The 20,633-nt window shown below is 39.0% G+C and overlaps 1 protein-coding gene and 2 long non-coding RNA genes across 3 annotated transcripts in view; 2 read left to right on the top strand and 1 right to left on the bottom strand.

The window, feature by feature from the left end:
• LOC144636106 (uncharacterized) overlaps positions 1-20,633 on the bottom strand; it is a 156,519-nt gene that overhangs the window by 31,759 nt on the left and 104,127 nt on the right. The gene's annotated exons all lie outside the window — the stretch shown is intronic.
• Positions 2,242-5,292, top strand: LOC144635352 (uncharacterized). The gene is made up of 2 exons (XR_013567356.1): positions 2,242-2,582; positions 4,162-5,292. It is a non-coding gene; the product is annotated as an uncharacterized LOC144635352 (long non-coding RNA).
• On the top strand, positions 12,033-16,565 carry LOC144636042 (monocarboxylate transporter 4-like). Its single transcript, XM_078495183.1, has 4 exons — positions 12,033-12,225; positions 12,947-13,560; positions 14,355-14,724; positions 16,279-16,565. The coding sequence occupies exons 1-4, from the start codon at positions 12,150-12,152 to the stop codon at positions 16,473-16,475; spliced, it is 1,257 nt and encodes a 418-aa protein (XP_078351309.1). The 5' UTR covers positions 12,033-12,149; the 3' UTR covers positions 16,476-16,565.

Here is a 20,633-nt window from a genome sequence, read left to right on the forward strand (position 1 = left end):
GAAGCAAAAGTCAGATCCTTTGATTGTTCCAGTGAATGTACAAGCAGTTATTTTCCTTTTGTTGGGTTCAAGCAAATAAACTTGGAAGATTTGAAAATGTAGCTTTTGCTTTAGTTAAACATGTGTGACATGTAGTAATGTTAAACAGGGTACAGGTAAGTCATTACAATGTACATTGTATAAATTTTGTTATAATTTATTTACCCATACATAAATGGTTAAACCTAATTCTGTTTTTTCGATAAGTTACCCATATCCTTAATCCTCTGTTGCAGTTAAACTATGACAAAGCTTTATCTTGTAGAACAGCATCTTGCAACACATTCAGATGGCTATGTGTTATGAATATTCCAATATGTATGAATGCCATTTTTTTAGCCCTAAAGTTTGCATTTCTAATGTAATTGACTGGCAATCAAAATATCTCTAACCCAATTAAAAAATCCCACTTCCCTAAACAGAAACATATGCATCCAAATAAACACAAAGTGGGGTGAAACTGAACCCAAAATAAGCATTTCCTTAATCCTGGTTTTCACTAGTGAAGCAAGCACAAGTGCAAGTACAAAAACTTGAACTAGAGTTCAAACAAACACTGAGAAATGTAAGTGCCGCACAAGGATGAAGACATTTTGATGTTTGTATTGGCACAAGTTGATGGTGAAATCCTGTGCACAACACTTGACTGAGCCTAAGGTGTTCTGGTTTTTGATAGATACAGAAAATCGGAAACTTTGTAAACTTCAACAAAGACTTGCCAAGGCACATTTATTCTTATAACACATTGAAACTGTGAACTGAATTTAACCGGCCTTCTTGCAACAGTGAAAAGCATGAAAATGGCATGTGGGATGACAAACAGAAACTGATGTACATGTAAAGAGCTCATGGACAAAAAGAGCATGTGGTAAACTTGACAGTTGCTGTACTTAATATCACCAGTTTTAAGGAACTAACAAAAGTGAAACCAACATGCAATGTCAATTTAAACACTGTACAGGTACAAATGCCATTTGAACAATTCTGGAACTCTAGAAAATAAATTTCTTTTGTATTCTGTGTCTGTATTTTTCTTTGAAATTAAAGCTTCTTTATTTGTACTGCAGTTCCAAAAGGGTTATCTAACATACCGAAAGCTACATGTGTATGGCCTCTGAAATATAAAAAGCCTTCTGGGGAGCAACATTTAAACTTAGGAAGTTTTATGTTCATAATGCAGTATAATTTCTGGCAGAGAGTTTTTAGAAAGAAAAGATCATCAATACATGCCATACATGATATTTATATTTGGACCAGACAAGATCAAGAAGAAACGAACAACTGAAGAAAAGAAAACTTCCAAGGTAAACAAATACGAATCTCTAAGGCCCTATTCTCCCAGAGGAGATTTGAGGATTCAGATGAAACAAATCCGAAAATATAGACGGAAAAGCTATTTCTTTAAAATTCTTGCCATGTTAGGGAAAAAAATTTACACACAAAGATTTACAATTCCATGGAACCATTCGCATTTACACTCGTGCCGCAATAAATAAATAACAAATTAAGCAATAAACTATCGAATTGTACGATAACATCATTTTTATGTAGGATCGATCAGCCACTAATTATAAATAAAACAGCTCTCGGAGACCCATTATTCCTTTGAAGGAAAACTTGAATACACTGTGCGAAAATCAATTTTTGGGTCGCGTTTTTATAGTGGAATATTGTTCTTCGATATCGATTCGACATCAATGTCGAATTCTCTCTCCAAAATACAGTCCAAGTTTCAGCCAATTGCCACTCCCCTGCAACTCGGTACAAGCTAATTTATATATCTACAAAAAGCCTAGAAAATGTACTTTTACTTACTTATAATCCCTTCGTGTACCGTGCTGCACGAAACATACCGTAAGCAAAAACGTGAAATTCACCCACCTTTTTTTTGCATCACTTTTCGTCGCGATACTCCATTCCTGAACGCCACTGACAGTGAAATGCATTAACCAACTGCATTTGTTAATCGGTCCCAGGATGCAAGAATAACTGGAGAATGCGATACATTTAACAACGTGAAGAAAACAATCTTCGATCTCTCACAGAGGTAAAAAATCACAACACCTTCCTTTGTAAAAACGGCGGCCATTAACTTCTTCAATTTTGCCGGCATCTTCGCGATGAGCCAATAAAAAGGCTGGAAAGCCGTCACATGACTTTTTGCACAGCGCATGCGTATTACATTTTTCGCCAGTGAAAATTAACAGGGGGCTTTTTTGCTGCGCATGCGCAATTCGCTTATGTTCGGGGATTGTTTACTCTTACAGACAGCAGTAATGTTGATAATGTGCGTTCGAAAGGACCGGTTCTCTTCATTCTGAAAGCTTGATTGAGGCCCAAAGAATAAATATAATGACAAAAGGACCTTCTCGGTGCACTTAAAGGAAATATCGACCATTTTAAGCTTCGAAACGCGACGCCAAACAAGATGGAAGAGCAACTCACTCCGACGACAAAATGGCGGCTGTTGTGGTCAACGGTATAATTCTTGCTTGGATTTTCTTCATGAAATGGGACGGTGTTCTCTCAATTTCTCTATCGCGGTAAGTGAATGCCATGATTACTTTTTTAAGATACTCTGTTCAGAGATCAGCCTCAAGGGTTTATGGAAAACTTTCGTTAAACTTTCATCATGTTTTTTGTCGAGTTGGGTTTCTGTTATCTTGACAGGAAATTATTATTATATCTAGGATTGATAACCACATTGTTCTTAGCAGAAATGGTAACCACTATGCTTTTTAATTCGGTTTATATAGGGATCGTTAAAGTTAAAATTGGGGAAGTTATGGTTTTTGTGACCAACAGTTTCGTAAGCTTTAAAGCTTGGTATTCTTCTTTTGGGCTGAAAACTTACTACAAGCAAATATTTCATTTCATGATACGTCATACTTTTTTCTATGACCCATTTGGAAGTATAACATTTCAATTATCAGTAATCGGCCGTATATTTTGGCAGTTACTGTGCCTCAAATTTTGCATAAAAATCTTATCTCATGAATTTTTAATTTTGCATTATTGTATGGCATCTATTATTGATAACCACAACAATTACACTGAAAAACATACCTTCATATTATGAATTTCCATTGTATTATGTCAGGGATGTTGTCAAAATTGGGGAAAAAAGAAAAATAACGTGTTGTTCTGAAAGCTTGTAAGCTTGGATTTATCACTAATGTTGGTATAGGGCTGCAGTGCTCCAATATAATTTCCCTTTCAAATGTCATAATACTGACCCTTGTTCGTTTTACTGAAACACAATTCATCCTTGAGTTTCCCACCGAAACGTGTGTGATGATAAGTACAGTACAGTATTTTATTATGAAGGTAAACATCTACAACATACATGTCAACTTGAATTAAGAATAATTTATTTTTTTTCCCAAGGCATTCTTTTCAAGACAATACACCATAACATGCCCAATTTAAATGAAGTAACATGGTACCTTAACTGTTATCAGTATTATAATACTATAAACTACATGTGTGTCTTAAATGATATACAGCACTTTCAATACAATGACTTCTGCAATATTGTAATATTGGCTCTGGACATTCCAGTTCCCCAATCATGCACACACATGTGAGACAAAAACATAACAAAATTGTCAACATGATCATACATGTAATTTGCTACTGCAATTAACCCACCATGGTTTTCATGGGCATGGCTCTCAGATAGTGAAATCTTCATTTTATTATTGTAGTGGTGCCTTTGAAGGCAGACAAACATTGTCCAAATCCTAACCATGACATTGAAGAATTCCACAAAGTTATTCATTTTAAAAGTAACACTATAGATTTTGAGAACTAGAGGCAAATAGTTATCCAATAAGTTTAACAATGTTCTGTATTCCAATTTGTCCTTAACACTGTCCCTAATAAAAAGCCAGCCACCATATATAACTTCATGTATAAGGCTGATTCTCCAGGGTTTAGGTGTTTTTGCTAGTTTACTTTTTGGAAAAAGTTGAGTATAGACCTTGTCAAAAAATGGACGGTAATTGTGAAAAACAGTTTCTCCCCTATTTAAGGACATATGCAGGGGTCCAATGCATGGAATTATGGACAGGATTCTTGGTTGATCAATGCTTACATGCCTGTTTGTATTATGTGTTCCAGGTCCAAAAGAGCCAACTGTGGTGTAGGAATGGTCTCCATGTACATGTAGACTGAAAGAGACTGTATTGTCAGGGACATAAGATGGTTCACAGAATTTCAAAAGACTTTCATATACAATTTGACGGCTGTAAAATTGAGCTGGCCAGTCACCAGGCTGAGGTGTTAGAAACATTTTTAGATAGTCAGAGAGTTTAGTACTTAAAAGCATCATAAGCAGGAGCAAAGTCATCTTTGCTTTTTAAGGTTAACTGAAAAAAGTTTACCAAGTGGATGTCATCCATCTGCCTCATAGTTTGAACAGATTCATCATGTGCTGTTATCCTATGTCTGTCAAAAACTGAGTTAAAAAATGTAACTCTTATCCAGAAAGGCATTGCAAAAGAGTAAGTGAGAGTCAATTTGTACATAGTATTAAGACCAGAGACTGTGTTTATACAGGATGTTATGTCAATAGCACTTGGATTATGGTAGGTTGTTACTGGACAGGCTAGGAGGGCTGGGACATTCTTGAACACTTTGATGATGATGGTACACATATACTTAGCATTGGGAACAGTATCAGTTTTGGGGCGTCTGTTTGAGTGAACAAAGGTGTAATCATCTGCAACTAGTACCAGTTGCCATTTATTTGTGATGGCTTGTGTAACGATTTCATCAATCTTGAATGGAGCCATTTGGGATATTCCCATAATCATTTGGTCCACCTTGCTTCTACTACAAGAACTTCCCATGGCTTTTTCTGTTTCCAATCCTTCCTGGTTAATGTTTGAATGTTTAAGAAATATAGCATGGTCGGTCTGTAACCAGTTACACACTTGGCTCAGCCCTTAACATAGCTTATAGAGGATGGCAACAGTTCGTTTCTTGTTAGTTGCAACCCTCTCTGAGGAGTGCCTGTCATCAGTAATGGCAGACAAACTAGAATTAAATATTGTATGAGCGCTGGCTCTGGTACATAATTTTTCAAACTCATCAGTATCATATATAGGAGGCCTCGCTGATTTAGTGATTTCTTTGAACATAGTGTCCTGTAGACTCTGGAGCTCCTTTGAAAGGTCGCACCCTGCAAGTCAACAATTGAACAATCAATTCATAAATCAGTCATCCATTTAATAAAAGAGTCTAGCTGTCTGTTTGGCATTGAATACTGATTATTATGAACACTGGTAGCGTCATGCAATTTCTAAACTGTAAACGTCCGTTTCAGCATGGTGGATCCAGGGGAGGGGTTGAAGAGGTTACAACCCCTCCCCCCCGTTTGAAACCCTTTTTATAATGCGAATTAAGGTAGACTCCAGTTTTAGATCTTGCTTTTCCACTCAGGGGAATGCTGCGAATGGCATTTTAGAGTGAAAAATCGGAAAAAAAATTCGCCGTCCACGCCCATGACAATGGCGTGGAAAGTTATTTAGTTGTACGTCTTCCTTTTTTTTTTTTCTCCCCCCCCCCCCCCCCCCCCCTCCCCCTTCAGAAACTTCTGAATCCGCTTCGATCCGCCCTGGACTTGAACGTTAGGAACTTGCGTTTAAAGAGTAGCTTCATTTTTTCTTCCACTTCCTCATATAGACCGGGTGGAAAAAGGGCTCGGCCGCAAGGTCCTCGTAAATTTCACCAAAGCATGTGTCCTCAACCGTCCATAGTTCAAAAGATAACAGCTTTTTGTCCGAGGTCTGTGTTCCTGCCTCTTTTTTGGATGCCGGGGCCAGTTTTTTTTATTACGGACGGGTTTGGGGGGTCTCCCAGCCTTGACGCGCTTGCATTTTCCCACTCGCTAAAATTTAAATATTATAGAAAATTATATTATATTTGTATGTTACATTACATCGTATTTACACATCGGAAATCACAAGGAAATCAGACAGTTCTACTTGCGAAAATGTCTCGGCAGATTTTCGCGATTTTGTTACGTCCACCCTTCACGTACTGCAAATGCGCGCATCTTGTCCCAGCTAACACAAGTCGACAACTCTTCCAAGTATGAAGCCATTAGTCGGCTGAGTTTCCTTTGCGTGGAAGAAAGGGTTTTTCCGCAAACCGCGCACTTAAATGCATTTTTTTCACAATCGACAAAAACAAGAAGGAAAAAAAGGGTCAAAAAATGAATAGCGCGAGCCATTTTATAAGAATCACTTTCAATCATAACCCGTGTTGAGCCTGCATTACGATTTCACGGTCCAGCAGTTCGCGCATGGTCATGCAAAAAAGCCTCCTGTTACCATAATTGGTACCTCGAGATTTTGAAAGAAGGAAGAAAGGAAATTTTTAAAAGAGTCGACATTTTTGTTCATTAACATACTAGATTACACTGCTCTAACTTGCATTTTAAACATAAAAGCAGGTTTTCTTTCTACCAGCATGATCTCAGAGAAACTGTAAACCAAATTGGAGAAACCGGAAACCAGAGCAAAAGCCCAAATCCGAAAAACCCCTAGTATTTTTGCCGGAAACCAAAAACCATATGCTGATAGAAGCAAAACCCGAAAACTGAAGAAGACACCAAAACCGAATCAAAAGCCCTCTGGGCTTTCAGAGTTTAATTTATTTGAAAATAGACCGCTTTTCACGTCTATTTATTGCTTGTAAAGATATCGAAAATTAAAAAGCGTGCATCTAACATAAAGAAACATTTAGACTCCTCACCCCTAAAATTTGAACTAAAACTAAAGCTACTTTTGTCGCTCGATAAAAGTTGTGACATTCACAACACGATATACGAAACTCTTGATTCAATTCAGAAACCTTTGTCGTGAATGCTTGCGCTGAACTTCACGATTTCACAGTTAAAGATAAAAACAAAGGTTTATTCCAACTACAAAAGGTTCTCGCGCGAAAGGCTCAAAATCCAACTAAAAATATATATAAAGAGAGGATATTACACGGCGGCGCGAAGATATGAATTTTATTTTTCGAGTGGTAAAGCAATATTTTACGAATGAGCGCAGCGAATGAATATGTACTTATTGACTGAGTGGGAGGGCCGGACGGGAAAATATTTGGCTCGAGGTCAGGACGTACGGACCGAGCGCAGCGAGGTCCGTGCGTCCTGACCGAGAGCCAAATATTTTCCCGTCCGGCCCGACCTAACTCAGTCAATAAGCATTTTATCATATGACCACTGAATCACCACTGAATTTTTTATTGTTTTTCTTTCGTGGATGCAGACGCGGCGGCCCGTTTCGCGCGCATTTTGAAAAGCCAATGGTAGCTCGTAATTTTTTTGGGAAGCCAGTGAAGTGCATTTGAACTGCGATGTGCGGACGAAGTTTTTTCTGTTAAAATTGTCAACCAAATCTCCGAGTTTAGCTCCATTCCAAGAAGATTTAAATGCGACTTAATTCCTTCTACATGATTGCAGTTAGTAGAATCTCAAAGGAAAGGTTTGTGAAGGACTACAACAAAGAGTTTGCACGACGTTTCGGCTAGTCGTGCTCGTCTCTCAGCGAAGACTGATGAATAGATTGAACAACTTAGCGACGTTTCTTCTGAGCCGAAATTCACAATTGGTTTGAACGAGAGGATTAATTAATTTTCCACCAAGAAGGATTTTGGATGTTAAAAACAATATTAGATCATAATCTATGAAACTACATAAAGACTTGGAAAGTAATTGTACTGGCAGTTCAGGATTTTGCTTCGCTTCGTTTCCCTTCGGCTTCAAGTTGTTTTGTTTACCACGGATCGTAGGGTTCATGAACGTTTGCTGTTGCTGCTTAGTCCTTGAATTCGTTAGTTCATCGACGATGTTGAGCTCTGCATTACAGCTGATGCCCAAATTGTGCTTAAAATGCTTCGTGAAAACAAGCGGGAAACTGTGTCGTTGATCAGGTTAGTCATAAACTTGTACTCGGATTCTTTGTTGTGATTTAAAAATTACGCAGCCTGAGAAAAGAGAAATTTGAGTTTACTTTGCATTTGCATTTTTTCTTCAATTTTTACCATGACTACAAACCAGGATACGTCTTTGTCCGATTATGTTGTTTTTTTGACGGCTTTTATTTCGATTATTTTGTTGTCGTCCTGAGTATTTCTTCATCATTTGCCGAGTTTAAACCGTTTTGTTTTAAATTTTGCGCCTGCAAACTACAATGCTTTCTAGATGGTAAAGTTTTAATTAACATGTTAGACATTTCTTTGCTTTCAGAAAAATCTTAACTATCGCTCATCTAGATTCAAAGCTGTGTGTGGAATCAACTGGTTCCAATTTCGGCATCTCGCGGCAGTAGCCGAGTAGCGGGGCCGTACGCTTTTCTAGTAGGGCCGTACGGCTTTTTCCGGCCCTGCTAGAGCGAGGCGTACGGCCCTCATACGGGACTTTTTTTCATATGGTTTTCCAAGGAAATTGCGCGCGGGTCCGTACGGGTCATATGATAAGTATAAATATTGCTTTTACCACGAGAAAATAAAATTCATATCTTCAAGCCACCGTGTAATTTTCTTTTTATTATATAGACAAAAATCATGCATGAAGTAAAAGTTAAAAGATTTTTATTAATGAAAAGCTTAAACACGAGCGACGGCTAAATATAACAATTGAGCAAATTGCGAAACTGAAAGGCAAAATTTCGCGAACTGAAGCTTTCAGAAGATGTATAACGTAAATGTAAAAACAGTCTGTTTATTAGCTTTTTTTAGCTTTCTCTTGCTTTCATCAATGTCACTGACAATAAATAATTCGCCGTTTTGAAATCTGTTTCTGCTCAAACTCACCGCTTTTCTACTGATTTCTGATCGCGAGGTCTTGTAGTTCGGCAGCTGGAATTTCTTGATTTCCCTCCCTTCGTCTGACTTTCCAAAAGCAAGAAGCTCTTAAATAATTTCAAGTCATTTAAAGTTTTCTTCTTCGCGTTAGCACTTTCCTGCTCCTCAGTAAAAGCTACTATTTTGACTTCAGTGAACTTTATGAATCGCCGGATAGCTCGCCATTTCCAACCGGCGTTTGGCAGCCTTGCACAACCGTGCAAAGGCGGGAAATGACGTCATCGATATCCTCACTAGTGAGGACATTCTCGTCCCCATAGCCCTTTCGTTTCTCTTAGCCGGCTGGGCCTTGGCACGAGAAAACAAAGGGCTCTGGGGACATAGGATTTTTGAATTAATTCGAATTTTTTTGATTGGCTGTTTGGAACAAACAATTCCTAAACGGAAGTCAAAAACGTAACGACTCTCTCATACATTCTTTTGAAACATCATGGCTGCATACATGAAGACCGGAAGTCCTAGAATCTAGGACTGGAAATCCTGTGTCCCCAGCGCCCTTTGTTTTCTCGTGCCAAGGCCCAGCCGGCTAAGAGAAACGAAAGGGCTATGGGGACGAGAATGTAGTTAGGATCAACCGACCTCGTTCCCAGGGCTTTTACCAAGGGAAAAGCCCTGGGAACGAGGTTGTAGTGAGGATATGGAAAATACGCCACTACAGTCCCGGATGCAGTTTCGTATGAATTTTACGAGTAGTCTATTTTCCAGTAAAACACTCGCGGCTATATAATAAAAAGTATTCTCTCACTTTGTCAATAGTAATTATTATGTTCTTTGGAAGGACTGAACTCACACGTTATTTTTTATGCAAAACAAACTACTATTTCCATATGAATAGCTTCGCATTAGGAGTCGTCAGTTTGAAACAAGGGCAAAAAGTATCGGAACAATTTCCTATTTTTATTTAGCTGTCAGACACAGCCGCCAAAGAGATACTTTCAAATTGTCCGGCTTCACAAAGCAATGTTACATTTCTTAAAATTTCATTTTCGTTACTCATATATGTAATGCATCTTATCTCTCCATATATACTTCATAATTTATTGCAAGAAATTAAAGAAATTATCTCACGGACAAAACTGAATGCTCTTTCTTTTCAAATTCAACACGTTGATCATCCAAATGAACGGAGAAACTTTAGCAGATTTGCCCTGCGTTTACAAAGGAATGTAGTTTTTGGTTTTTCAATTTGGTTGAATAATTTTTCCGTTATTTTACGTATACCTTAAGGTTACTATTATAAGCGGCTACTAATTTTAGCGATTTTTTTCTGAGCAAGATTTAGCGGCTATTTAATTTAGCGATTTTTCGAAAATTAAAAAAATGGAAATAAACGTTCAGTAAAAGAACAAACTCACTTGAAATTGAATGTACCTTAAGGTTACTATTATAAGCGGCTACTAATTTTAGCGATTTTTTTCTGAGCAAGATTTAGCGGCTATTTAATTAAGCGATTTTTCGAAAATTAAAAAAAATGGAAATAAATGTTCAGTAAAAGAAAAAACTCACTTGAAATTGAATGTAAGTATGCACTGCCAGAAAGAACAAAGTTACCGGCATCCATTTTTTTAAGGAATTTTTCAAGTCGACTTAGTATAATTTTGTTTTCCTTTGGAGTGGGAGAGGGAGGTACTTAAATTTAACGAGTATTGTTCAACTTTGCCATGAACAAACTTGACATATTTTTTTATTATTTTTACTTTTTAATTTTCAGGTTCCATAAAGGAGATCATGTAGTGATAGAAAGCAGAAATGATGGGTAGTGATATGCTCCTGACTTTTTTCTGCTCAATTTTAATTAACGAATGCAATTATTTTAAATTAATATTTCGTGTGAAAAGTTCTTGTCCTGTATTATCTGGGATATAGTGCCAAATCTACCCGTTTATTGGAGAAACGAAATAATTTCTATTTTGGGACAGAGGCCGTGCGAACGTTGCGTGACGACCTTTGCCATCTGTCACACAACATTCATAATTTTGTTCCGCTTGCTTTCGAGAGAAAAACGCATTTGCCTTCAGGCTAACGCTTTCCCAACCAGACTGCAGAAGACACGTTCAGTGCTCCCACGTGACATTCGTCCATAATTTTTCGGGTCATTTTTGCCGCCATTTTCGAAGTAATGCACCCATTTGAAACCCCCGCCTCCCCTCCCCCCTCGGGCATGAGCGGGGCATTCACTTTTTTGGCAAGTGAAAGCAAGTGAAGTCCCCGGCCCCCGGGAGAAAAGTGAATGGTGAACTCCCCCGCCCCTTTATATGATCCACACACATGGTAATTCATGTAGAAAACTTGTTATAGCCAAGCACAACAAGGGATGATAGTACTTAAGGGATGATGAAAACGTTGGTAGCCGTGCATGAAATGAACACATTGATTTCAGAGCAGCTAGGAATACATTTGCAAAGGCTCCCCGATGGACAAGGAAGAAGACGACTATTTGAAATTTCCAACTCAACTTTATATGGATTAATGGAAATGCAGGATGATATTACAATATGCTCTGTGTTGTTTGAACAGCTGGCTCTCTGTTAATGGATCTCTAAAACTAGAAACTTCCGATTACCGGTACATTGTATTCTAACTCAACTTAAACTATCATAAATGAATGTCTCCAGCGTCTTTAATGCGCTATTATTGTCAAACTAACAACGTAAAAGGAATTTCTCAAATCTTGTGGACAGTTTTTAGTTGTATTTCACTCAGTATTAGTAATTTATACATCTTGAGCGAGTGGACATAAATAATATATGCGAAATTACCATGTGGCGCGAAAATGCAAACCGCTGACCATGGAGTGAGTGCCCTGCTTTATATTCCCCCTGTATTCCCCCGGTCCGGGATGTGAAGACCGTGATTTCTGGCGCATCCCCCGCATAGTGGGGGACCAAAATGGCGTGAATCCGAAGTGAAAACCCCGCTTTTGCCCCGCTCATGCCCGAGGTGGGGGGGGGGGGTGGGGTGTCGGGGATTTCAAATGACTGGTGCATAAACGTAAACCGACCCCAGGCGTCCTCCTCCTTGGTCGTGCACTGTTCGCTTGGCGTTGCGTGACGACTTTTCACCACCCAGTCAGGCAACATAAGATTTGTTTCCGCTTGCACGCAATGATGGCGGCGTGCTGTAAACTATGCTCTGCAAGTACAATTATAAAATGCAAGTGCAGGAAAGAGCTTGACAGCCCTTGGTCGTGGCTAGTTTGTTTTTGTGCCGCTTTCATTATCGTTCTTACGATGGGCATTTCGCTCAACTTTGGCGTTCTGTTTCCAGTGTTAATGGACTATTTTCAAGAGTCACGGGAACGTACAGGCAAGTCAGATTTGAGTTGATCTTCTATCGCTTGGACAAGTTTTGCTAGTCTCGATTGAAAAACTAAAATGAACACGAGTGATATGATTGTAGAGTATGCATGACAGCATAAAATCATGGGCAGCAGAACAGCGAGGCAGTGCACTTTTAAAACAAATTGACTGATCAGTCTGATTACGAAACAGTTTCGGTTCATCCCCGGTGTTAAATCTTGTGAAACTCACCAGTGACGTAAAACAAAGAACGACCAAGACAACAAAGAACCTCGAAACAATATAGAACAGGAAAACAATAGCCCCAAAACAAAGGAATGTTTCACAAGTTTTTACAAAAGCCCCCCCCCCCCCTGGGGCCGAGCCACGGCAATGTGGAGGGCCTCCTAGGGGGGTCCATGTTCCCTTGTTCCCAACACATTTTCCTTGTGCTACTGTTTCCTAGCCTGTGTACACCGCTACTGTTCCCCAAAAGTATTTCTTTGATTTTGGTGTTCCCTGTTTCCCAAAATAATTGCTTTTGTTCACGTGTTTCCGGCCCAGATTTATTTTCTCTTTGTTCCCATGTTCCCGAATAGTTAATGGTCATGTTCCCTTAATTGTTTCCTATCCTAAAATCCATTGGTTTGAGGAACCTTGTTTACCCCCCTCCCCCATTATGCTTCTACTGTGTTAGAAACAAGGGATATGCAAATCAAATTTAACCACCATTGTTTTCTGTCCTTTAGCTTGGGTAGGTTCAGTGCAAATAGCATTTATATTTGCCCTCGGCCCGTTGACCAGTGCATTGGTGAATCGACTTGGCTGCCGCTTAACTGCCATCATTGGTGGATTGCTATGTGTTGGTGGCCTGCTACTCTCATCTCTTGCATCAAGTATCTTTATTATGTATGTAACTTACAGTGTTTTGTTTGGATTTGGCAGCAGCTGCCTTTACGTTTCATCCTATGTGATAACATCACTGTACTTTGACAAAAATCGTTCTATAGCAACTGGTATTACATCATCGGGAAGTGGACTTGGAGTTCTTTCCATCGCACCAATCCTACAAGCCTTGCTGGACTCGTTTGATTGGAGAAAGACTTATCGCATAACTGCTGGCGTCTTTTCCATTGTTTGTGTTCTCTGCTTGACATTTGATCCGACAGTAGCAAAGCAAAGGGATGATGATGGTAGGGGCCGTGAAGAATTGGAAATGTCAGATGAGCAAGATGTAGAAATAATAGAAGACAAGAGGAAAAAGTGGTTTGACTTTTCTGTATTCAAGGAGAAGGTGTTTGTTGTGTTGACACTGTGTATGACAGTAGCCAGCCTAGGACACAATACTCCAAGGTTACACTTGGTAAGATTGGGTATGAAGTCAATTATTATATTGTCAATTTGTGACCATTGTAAATGTCTAGTGGTTAGTGCATTACCAGGGGGGCATCCTGTATATTTTTGGGTGGAGGTGTGCCGCTGGGACAGTGAAACCCTTACCATATACCAGACCATCTTCAACTGGTTTTGCAACCCTATACTAGACCAGATACCGAAAACCCCTACCCTATAATAATAATAATAATAATAATAATAATAATAATAATAATAATAATAATAATAATAATAATAATAATAATAATAATAATAATAATCTAATTTATATAGCGCTAACTCCTTCAACTCCTTGAAAACCATACCCTTCACAGCGGCACATACCTATATAGCTCATAAATGGGAGTGCCCCCTGCGGTGCATTACAGGGGCACATACCGAATATTCAGGGGGGGGGGATTTTGCAAAAGCACAAACCTACTAAGCTTCCAACCTTGCTCATCATACCCAGAATAAAACCCTGATTGTACATAGCACTAAAAAACAGTTGGTTACAATATTTTAACAAATCCATGGAAAAGTTGAGGTGCATGTCCCCCTCCCCTCACCCGACCAAAAAATATCTACACATTTATTGGACTCCATGGTGGGGTTCATGGATATTTTTTGCAATAACACAATATCATACACAAGTCAATATGAAGATAGGGCTGTCAGTTAGTGAGAGCAATATGTCCACAAAATGTCATTTTACATGCGTTTTGTCATAAAAGTGTATTAAACTTTTACATCTTATAATTAGCAACAACATTCTTCTTGTAGGTGAGATTCTCAGAAGATATCCAAGTTTCTGCTGATGCAGCTTCGCAGCTTTTCATATATATTGGTATCACAACATTCATTGGCCGACTGCTCAGTGGATTCCTGTGTAACATGCGCCGTGTAAATCCCATCTATGTTCTCATGTTTGGTTATGTTCTTGATGGATCAGCAAGCATCTTCCTTTCTCAAGCTAAGACCTATGGAGAGCTTATTGCATTTTCCTTTCTCTTTGGCTTGACAGATGGTCTCATACTAGGCACTTTTCACATAACCATGCTCAACAGTGTGGAGCCTAGTAAGAGGGCTTCAGCATTTGGTTTATCTGCCCTTTTCTATGGTTCAACAATTGCCACTGGGTCTCCTTTAGCTGGTACGTACATGTAATTATTGAAAGTAAATATGAAATATTTTTAAGTATTTACTTGTTGTGCATCAGCGCCTTTCGATAACATGCGAACCCAACTAATGAAAAATGATATTAAATTGTGTTTTTCACTACCTGTTGCTCATAATTTTTTATGTTGACAGCCAACAAATCTTCAAAAACAGAAATAAACAAATGGATCAAAATTTCCCCCCCCCCACCTCCTCCTTCCCTTTTTTTTTCCCCTTCCACCACCCCACCCCCCTCCCTTTTATGCCTGCATAGTCCCTCTTAGACTTTCTAAAGCAAGTCTAAGTCCCTCTTGGCCGGCTGAGAAACAAGTGGCTCTGGAGACACAATCATGATTTGATTGGTGGATGTTAACAAATACTTTCGTGGCTGGTCTGACACGCATGTTTCGTCTCCGCCAAGAGACTCATCAGAGACCTTTCGGTGAAGCTAACTCGTCGAACATCGCGTTCGAAGTCCCGCAAGCGTCGAAATGATGGTGCAATCTGGCCTTACATGACGCGTAAGCATTCCCAATTGCGTAACGTGTAAATTGTTAATGAATACTTTCGTGGCTGGTCTGACACGCATGTTTCGTCTCCGCCAAGAGACTCATCAGAGACCTTTCGGTGAAGCTAACTCGTCGAACATCGCGTTCGAAGTCCCGCAAGCGTCGAAGAAAGCATCGAACAAAGGGAGTTTTAAACCTAGCCAATCAAATCAACTGTTTTAAACTCTCACATAACAAAGAGATTTAAAATCGGTTCATTTGATTGGCTATTTCTTTATGTTTACGTCCACTCCCAGCCAATCAAATCATACCGTAAAATTCCGGTTATAAGCCCTGGGCTTATACAACTTCGTAAGGGGTTTTGGGTGGGCTTATAAATGGAGGGGCTTATATCCGGGAGGGCTGATAACCGGAATGAAAAAAACTTTTCGAAACGAGCCACGGGAGTGTTGATCGAAATACGTTTTCAAGTTAAAAACGCATAATAAAGCAACATTTAGCCCTGTTAAGTACTGTCATCTGGCAGGGGGGGGGGGGGGGCTTATATCCTGGAGGGCTTATAACCGGATGTATTTTTTTGTTGCCAGATAGATGGGCCTAAAACTGGGGGGGCTTATAAGCAGGAGGGCTGTATAACCGGAATTTTACGGTATGTCACCATATAGCCACTTGTTTCTTGTGCACAGGCTCAGCTGGCTAAGAGGGACAAGCAGCTCTGGGTTCTGGGAACGAGAATGACCACATGGCTTATGGACTATAATAATTACACAAGAATTTTAAAAATATTAAACCTCTCTTTACACACTGTCAGGTGAAGTTCCTAGATATTAGACTACGAGCAGTCCCTATTTTTTCGCAGAGTCCGTCGAGCTTGAAGCGAATTTTTTTTCGAAGAGCTTGAAGCGAAATAAGCTCGACGAACTCTTTGAAAAAAATTTGCTTCAAGCTCGACGGACTATGCGAAAAAATAGGGACTGCTCGTAGTCTACCTAGATATGGGACAATTTTTGATAATGTACTCCCTTTTCTTTCCTTCCCAGGTTTCATGACAGATCGTCTCCATACTTACATTCCATCTTTTATCCTGGCTGCTGTTACAGAATATGTAGCAGCATTACTACTTCTAATTCTTCTCTGTGGTAAAAAGCAGTCACAGAATCATGAAGCTTTAGTGTGTGGAGATCGGCTAGAGCATCGCAACCTTGAGGAAGTTTGCATGTGGGAAACAAATGTATAGAATAGTAATGATCCTAAACTGATGCAAGGACGGACCCAGTTTGAGAGCAGCATGCAGTCTGTTACATATATGAATTTTGGAAATAATCAGTGCTATAAATATATGAATTTTTGAAGTAATTTTATTATAGATAAATAGGTACACCGGTACATAAAATTTTTTAATTTCATGAATAAAATTATGCTTATGAATTATCAAATGTCTTTGTGTTTTATTTATGTGGTCACTGGGCTGATTTTCTGTTCTATTAACAGTTTAATTATGTATTAAATATTTCAGTCATATCAAAAGCAATTTTTCCAAGCAGCCGAAAGTAGGCTTGACTTAAATTCAAAGTACATTCCAGCATGTAGCCGTTGAACAGTTATAGGACTCCGATAACAGCAGAAAAAGAATACAGACAGAAATGCTTGGGAAATTGCTCTGATAAGGTTTCTGAATTGATTGTCGCAAAATATTATCTGCTCAAGTAACGCAACCCGTGACATGTAACCCTTAAAAATATATATATAGCGTGCACGTAAATTTAATTAACCAAAACATATGTATTGTAAACAAGAACCGGGTGAGACATTGATTGACAAGAGATAAGGCCTTTTAGCAAGCCGAAAGGATCTCTAAATAGAGCGTTACCTCTCTCTCCAGAGAGAGTCGTGAAGTTCACTTTGCAATTTGGGTGTTAAGTTGTCTTTCTTACAGCGACGAGTTGACCTTTGGCGTGTGTCTTCGTGACTGTTGAACTGTTTTCCCACACGTTTTAGGGTAATACTCGAATTGAAGACACGCAAGGAAAATAATGTCCACGGGATCTACCAGTTTTTTTGAAGTCGTTTAATCAGCGCAAATTCCAACTTGCACCAGCTAGCTAATCAACTCAAAGGAAAGGCACACACGTGGTTCAACTATTGCGGTCTATTACATCTTTGAAGTCGGATCTAATCAAAACTTGAAACGACAAAAAAAGCTTTTTCTGACATATTGTCGACATACCTACAGTTCGCAATCCTGTTTAAAACATGCTTTTTCCCTTTTGTTGTACCAAAATCCCAAACACTCTGCTCCAATATAGTCACGAACGGTTAGCTATTATCTGATTGACTAATATGACTAGACTGTATGGCGGGAATTTCGTGTGATCGCTTTTATTAACAGATAAGGTCAACGCTTAATATCATCGTGGGATTCCACCGAATCTGTTGCGCTTGATACACCGATCAGAAGACCCGTATAGGGCTGTGGACTAACTACAGCAATAAACGTAAAAAAAGAAATAAATTTTAAGAACAGTAAAGCGTGCCTGTATTTTTACATAATAAGCCCTTTACAATAAATACTCCTAACCTACAGTTTGATAAACCAGCGCGTTAGTTGCGACCTTTGTAAAGAAACATTATCTGTTCTTTGATATGAAATTCCGGCGGCCTCACAAAGCAAATGTTGACATGGCGGGAAAATTCCGCGGCCTCACAAAGCAAATGTTGACATGGCGGGAAAATTCCGCGGCGTCAGAAAGCAAACACGCATGGAATGCACCTCTCCCCCTGTAGAATATTCTCGTGTCGTCATGACAACGTCATGACGTCACGAGACAAAAACCACGGTTTTTTGTTGAGAAAACCAAAAAACCAATCTAAAAAATGGTCAAAACCGAGAAACCGAAAGCCCCAAAGTCCCCCTTGTCTTGAAATTGTGAACTGAGAATAATAAAGAAATTTTGACCAAGTGTCAATAAGTTTGCATCAATCTGATGTCATTTCATAAAGTTCTACAGTTGAGTGACTTGAGGAACACTTGGATATACAGCATGATGTAATGAGTAATAAAAGGTAACTTGGCAATATTCAATTGCTGTTGACCATGGCTGACATTTCCTAAGAGCCTTAGTTAGTACTATAGTCTAGTTTGGACTGGGCAGCTTTGATTGCAAAACATTCCTGACTTATCAATAAAGTTCTACCACTGAGCTCTCTGCATGCCTTTTATTTACCTACTAGAAGATGGTTTTCCATGTTCTATAAGAAAATAATGCACGCTTGAGGTCTAGAAAAGCTGCTAGTGGCGAGGGCATTCAGCTGCTTTTCTAGACCTCAAAAGTGCATTATTTTCTTATAGGACATAGGAAAACCATCTTCTAGTGGGTTTAGAATATAGCATTAAAAAGAGCACAGAACTTACAAGACTCGCGGCCGCTTACGGCATTTACAAACGCACGCAACATCGGTAAAGTGAAAGTTTAGTTTATTCTTTTCTTTGGCGGCTTCTTTATAAATAAACCGAGATACCATTTCATTCATATTTCCTATTTATAGTCCTTTCTCCGACTACCAAAAGATTCTCACAGAGCCGACAAATCTAGTTGAAATATTTACGCATTTAAGTCATGTTGGTTAAGGTCATTGCCCCGAAATAGAACTGAACACAATTTTTTAACCAAACTTCGCCTACTGGTTTATTACTTTAAGGGAACTTAAATTTTGAAATAAAAAAAGGGGGTCACCAGATTCGTCAAGGAGCAGGAAGACCTTGTATATTCCATATAATTCCTTTAAAATTCTTCTGCGAATACTAGCAAAGTACACGTTTTTAACGATAATTTATTTTTCAAACACATGAATTGATCTGTTTTCATTTTACAGAAAGATTTTGATCGCTACACCTAAAATATGAGAAAAAATTGATAGGTCACCAGGCTCGTTTAGGAGAAAGTGACAATTAACTTCTCTCGCGGACTAAGCTGCATAGAAAAAAGCCGCCATTTTGTTGATGTGCGTGCGCGCGCGCGCTAATTACGCGTAAAATTCTGCGCAGTAAGGATGCGCAATGCAATACAGGGCAATGACCTTAAGCCTACTTCAATTTCATTCAAATGAAAAATTTCCATGCGTTCGTTTCGCAGCAAGTTTTTCAAATTCGCCTCTAATTTCGATTTAAAAAGAACAAAAGTGGAGTGTTCTGTCTTTAGATTGTGGCTAAAAAAAGGTTTCTTACCTCAAAGCGTTTCTAGAGTCCGGCTTGTTTTGCTAAATAATTTCCAATCAATTTCGGGCAGTTCACGGCAAAATAGCGACGTACACAACTCCAAAGAAAAACAACAAATTTCAACGATTCTTTCTTCATCTGTCGCTTCCTTTGGCACTGCCTTACTTCCATTTGAGCAAGTAAAACGTTTCTGGTAAAAACTTTCTGCTTTAAAGCATCATTTAAACAATAAAACAAGAGAATAGAGGCGAAGTTGTTCAGCGAAATTCGACAAACAATTCGCACATCCGGGGTACCGGGCTTCTATAGTTTTCAGCTATGTTCTATAAAAAAATAATGCCCGCTAGAATTCCATCGCGCGTATACAGCGGCTATATTCTAAACTAGCATAATGCATGCCTTTTATACTAGCATAATGCATGCCTTTTATACTAGCATAATGCATACCTTTTTTACTAGCATAATGCATGCCTTTTATACTAGCATAATGCATGCCTTTTATACTAGCATAATGCATGCCTTTTTTACTAGCATAATGCATGCCTTTTATACTAGCATAATGCATGCCTTTTATACTAGCATAATAGGCCTACATTGTAGGCAAAGGGCTACATCTACCAAGCCCTCTGCATGCATTGCATGCCTATAATACTAGTACGATAGGCCTGCAATGTGTGCAAAGGGCTACAGCTACCAAACACTCTGCATGCATTGCATGGCTATAATACTAGTACGATAGGCCTGCAATTTGTGCAAAGGGCTACAGCTACCAAGCACTCTGCATGCATTGCATGCCCATGATACTAGTACGATAGGCATGCAAATTGTGCAAAAGGCTACAGCTACCAAGCACTCTGCATGCAGTGCATGCCTATAATGCTAGTATCATGGGATTTGAGCTGTTTTCTTGCATCACCACTAATTTTTGCTAAATATCCCATGCTAGGGATAAATGTAATTAAATGACTGAAAGGCAAGAGAAATGAGTTTCAGTTCGAAATAAAGGGGTGGTGAATGGTCCATAAAATAAACGACATACGATACGCGCGAGCAAGCTTTTAAGGTCAAACGGTCTCTTGCTCACAGCGACCCTTTGTATTTTAAGAATTAGAAATTTCTGTCTACTCAATCTAATAGATTCCATCATATATCATAAGTCTCTTTCGTTCATACATTGTA

Source organism: Oculina patagonica, chromosome 13 (genome assembly GCF_052425735.1).
Source record: "Oculina patagonica isolate OP01 chromosome 13, crgOcupat, whole genome shotgun sequence".
Taxonomy (NCBI): Eukaryota; Metazoa; Cnidaria; class Anthozoa; order Scleractinia; family Oculinidae; genus Oculina; species Oculina patagonica.